Source organism: Rutilus rutilus (assembly GCF_951802725.1).
Source record: "Rutilus rutilus genome assembly, chromosome: 10".
NCBI lineage: Eukaryota > Metazoa > Chordata > Actinopteri > Cypriniformes > Leuciscidae > Rutilus > Rutilus rutilus.
In genome coordinates, this window is record NC_140215.1 from 4687647 (window position 1) to 4691600 (window position 3954).

Genomic DNA, 3954 nt, shown 5'->3' on the forward strand with positions numbered 1-3954 from the left:
AAGCTACGTAGGCAGTGTATTTTTTTTTTTTTTTTTTTTTCGTTACCTCCAACCCCCGTTTTGAGTCGCCGGATCCACCCCCCCCCCCCTCCCCCCTCTGCTGAACACAAAAGAAGATATTTTGAAGAATGTCGGTAACCAAACAGTTGACGTGTCCATTGACTTCCATAGTAGGAAAAAAAAAATACTATGGAAGTCAATGGACACGTCAACTGTTTGGTTACCGACATTCTTCAAAATATCTTCTTTTGTGTTCAGCAGAACAGAGAAACCCATACAGGTTTAGAACAACACGAGGTTGAGTAAGTGATGACACAATTTTCATTTTTGAGTGAACTATCCCTTTAACTGGAAGTAGCCTGTTTATTTGGAGTGCTGGTTCATTTCAACAGAGAATAAAAGTAAACAAGAAAGCATAGATTGTTAACTCATCACTTTATTAAAACAATTGTTACACTGCTGCAAATGTAATGCAATGTAAAAAGTTGAAAGAAAACTAACTAGACATTTTACAGTTAACAAAGAAACTTTTTAGAAGTTATATTGCATATTATTCTTAGTCACATATTTATACTACAATTACTAATTATAAAATAATATTTTAGAAAATGATTTAAGAATATAAAAGCAGAGTAAGAAGATATACTAATTCATATTGAGTTGTGTGCATAGGGTGTAAGAAGGCATAGGTTATGTAAATGCATTTTATATATGCAACAACCTAATATATATAATAAAGCCCTAACAGCCCTAACCATAACAGCACATTAGTTACTTTGTCTATTATCCATTTCCTTTGTCTGTAGTCACAGTTGTCTTTGCCTGTATTTGCTCAAAATCAAAACAGCTTTATTCTCCTGTTTCCATGTCTTCTTGCAAATACATCAACAAAATCTTCCAGGTTAATGGCCCGAGCTCTTTCTGATTCTACACTCAGAATTCCTAAATTACTCAGTCTTTCATCACTCATGGTGCTTCTTAGGTAGGTCTTAGTTCGCTTAAGTACAGAAAAACTACGCTCACAAGCTGCTGTGCTGACAGGCAATGCAAGTGCAATTTTACAGAGTTTAAAAAACTCATTAAACACCTCTTTAAAAGGCTCAATAAACACTGTCATTTCCAGTAGATTTTCTGGTGTTTTTAATCCATTTGTCTTCTTTCTCATAATTAGTCTTTTTATCTGAGGAACTTCATATTTCAGGTCATCTACGCTGCAGTTGTATTTCGAGGCAAACACAGAAATAGCATCTTGATCACAGAATGTTGGGCTGGAAGGGTTTACAGCCTGTATTCCAATCAGCGTGTCACAGTTGTCTTTAGAAAATCTTCTCTTTAATTCACAGAGCAGAACATCAAGGACAGGTATAAATGTGGATGTATGAAAGGTGTCTTTGTCCATTTCCATTTGTCTGTTTACTATTGGAGAGGTAACCCAATGTCCATCTAGTCTGGAGCTGACTTTTACTTCACGCTTTGGAGTTAAAGGTGAAATGTTGCACTGTTGGGCAAGATTCATACAATTGTCCCAGATCTGCTCAAAGTGTGATCTCTCTCTGTAGTCAGTAAAAGTCTCAATAAGAGAACCAACAAGGTCAATGGCAGTGCTAAGGTTAAGTTGTGGGGACTGTAAAACATCAGACAAGTGTTTTGCATCTCCAAAAACTTGAGTGAAGATTACGAGCAGTCCAACAAATTTCAAATCAATTTGAGCTAATATACCACGTGCCTCAACAGCCCTCTCTCCATTGGATTCCTGTGAAATTTCTTCAAGTACTTTGATGATAGCCGGTAGTCTGTCTTTCACAGTTTTACAGGCAAAATATCTACAAGCCCATCGAGTGTCTGATAGTCGTTGCATTTCACGAGGTGGCCCCTCATACATTTGCTTCTGAACATCTAACCACTTTTGGTGGACGTAAGACCCTGATATAAAGACATACATCTTTTGAAGCAGTGAAAAGAAACAATGCGCATCAGGGACTGTTTTAACAGTGTCCACAAGTACAAGATTTAGGCAATGCGCATTGCAGTGCACATAGAATGCCAAAGGAGCTTCCTTTCTAATCCGTGCTTGTACCCCAGAGTTTTTCCCACTCATTACTGAGGCACCATCGTATGCTTGGCCTACTAAATTATGTTTGTAATCAAGGCCATAAAGCTGAAGCTTTTGAATGATTTTGTCTGTTAGAGCCGCAGCATCCAAGTGTTGCGCAGCCTCAAAATGTAGTAAGCTTTCATGTACTGTGCCGCTGTAGTAATATCTTAAGACCATCGACATTTGCTCTTTCTTACTCACGTCTTTTGTTTCATCAACCATTACACTAAAGCATTCACTCTCTTTAACCTCCCTTATTATAGATGAACGGACCATTTCAGCAAGACAATCCAAAATTTCATTTTGTGTCCCGTGACCTGTGTAAGTTGCATTGTGTTGTTTTGACATCTTTCTTTTAACCGTTTCATCATGTTTAGCGATCAATTCCATTATAGCAAGGAAATTACCCTTATTACCATCCGTATCTCTGTGGCCTCGCTGAGCTATATTCTGTGTTGCTGTAAGTAGCAGTACCTCAGCAACTGTCTTTATATATTCACGATTTGCCTTGACCAGTTTATCGTATTCATTACTTAAAGAGTTCAGCAGAGAAGAGCTGGTTGCAGCTGATCTTTTATACTCTGTCCATGCTAGCATTGCATTGATGTGAGATTCTGATTTTGTGTGCGCTGCAAACCCTCCATCTTTGTAAGTGGCCTTTTTCCAGTTTCGAAAACCCTCAACAGATGTAAAGACTGAATCACCAGAATTTGGAAGACAGAAGTGTCTGCACGCGTAGCAGTAAGCAGAGTCCTTACTTTGAGAGTATTCAAGCCATTTGTGAGTCTTAAACCATTCTGCTTTAAAACAGCGTCTTCTATCCCCCTGGGCAGTTCTTGGAAAGAGCTTTAGATGGGGCTGTTTAGGATCCTCATCTCTTGATTTTGATATATCTATAATGGAGCAAAAAGCAGCATTAATAGTGCAATTCGTTAAGTATATGATCATTCATTATATGATTTATTTAATGCTTATGTTAGATACATCTCCCCAGTTTACTTAAAATATTTACAAATGATTTGAACAATTTTAAAGTCTAAATAAAGTAGTGCTTACCAATCTTTTTAAATTCAAGGCACAATTACAATTTCTACTCAAAATGTCATAAAAAGCCAAATGCAAACAAATATCCTTATTTTTACTTGTTTTAATTCATTTGAAAAAAATATAAAATTATTTTAAGACCCCCTTGGACATTTGTTAAGGTCTCCTGAGAAAAGCCTAAACACCTTCAGGAATATTTGCTAAGTGTGCTGTTAGTGAGTGCAGCACAGCAGTCCGTACCTGATGGGTCACAGTCTGTGTGTGCAGTTGTCTCTTCCAGTTGTTGTCTGTCCGTCTCTTGTCTGTCCGTCTCTTCCAGCTGCTGTCTGTTGCATTCTGTACTCTCTTGGACTTGGTCCTCCATCCTAACTGCCTCATCACCTTTCTCAGAATGTACAGACCTTTTGCTGAAGAAGGTGGATATGTTGACTGCCTTCCTCTTCATTTTGATTCATAAACCCTATATTTGTGTGAAAATATCCAGTCAGAGTTTAAATAGCATATTTTCTGTTTCTGTTGTTTAGACATACATTAATAAAATAGTACGTGTCACAATAGTCTAATAAATTAATGGGAAACACTGACTAACTGTTCTACATTTGTAACCTTAGAGCAAATGACAGTGCATTAAATGTTACCCAAATCTGCAATAATTTATAGACAAATTGATGGAGTAATATTAAGGGTTAATTAACCCAAAAATGAAAAATCAGTCATTAAATATTCATCCTCATGTTGTTCCAAACCCTTAAGACCTTCGTTTATCTTTGTAACACAAATTAAGATATTTTTGATGAAATCCGAGAGCTGACCCT

General features: G+C 37.1%; 1 protein-coding gene across 1 annotated transcript; it reads right to left on the bottom strand.

Annotated features, from left to right (window-relative positions):
• Nucleotides 1-206: 206 nt before the first annotated feature.
• Nucleotides 207-3673, bottom strand: LOC311298807 (zinc finger MYM-type protein 1-like). The gene is made up of 2 exons (XM_084422065.1): nucleotides 3380-3673; nucleotides 207-2988 (listed from the first exon to the last, which is right to left on the bottom strand). Exons 1-2 carry the CDS (start codon nucleotides 3582-3584, stop codon nucleotides 839-841), a joined length of 2355 nt encoding a protein of 784 aa, XP_084278191.1. The 5' UTR covers nucleotides 3585-3673; the 3' UTR covers nucleotides 207-838.
• Between the last annotated feature and the right edge of the window lie 281 nt (nucleotides 3674-3954).

Coding starts and splice junctions, on each gene's coding strand:
- LOC311298807 (XM_084422065.1), bottom strand. CDS start 3,584: ATGAAGAGGAAGGCAGTCAACATATCCACCTTCTTCAGCAAAAGGTCT. Junction 2,989..3,379: donor CACAGACTGTGACCCATCAG/GTACGGACTGCT, acceptor GCTCCATTATAG/ATATATCAAAATCAAGAGAT.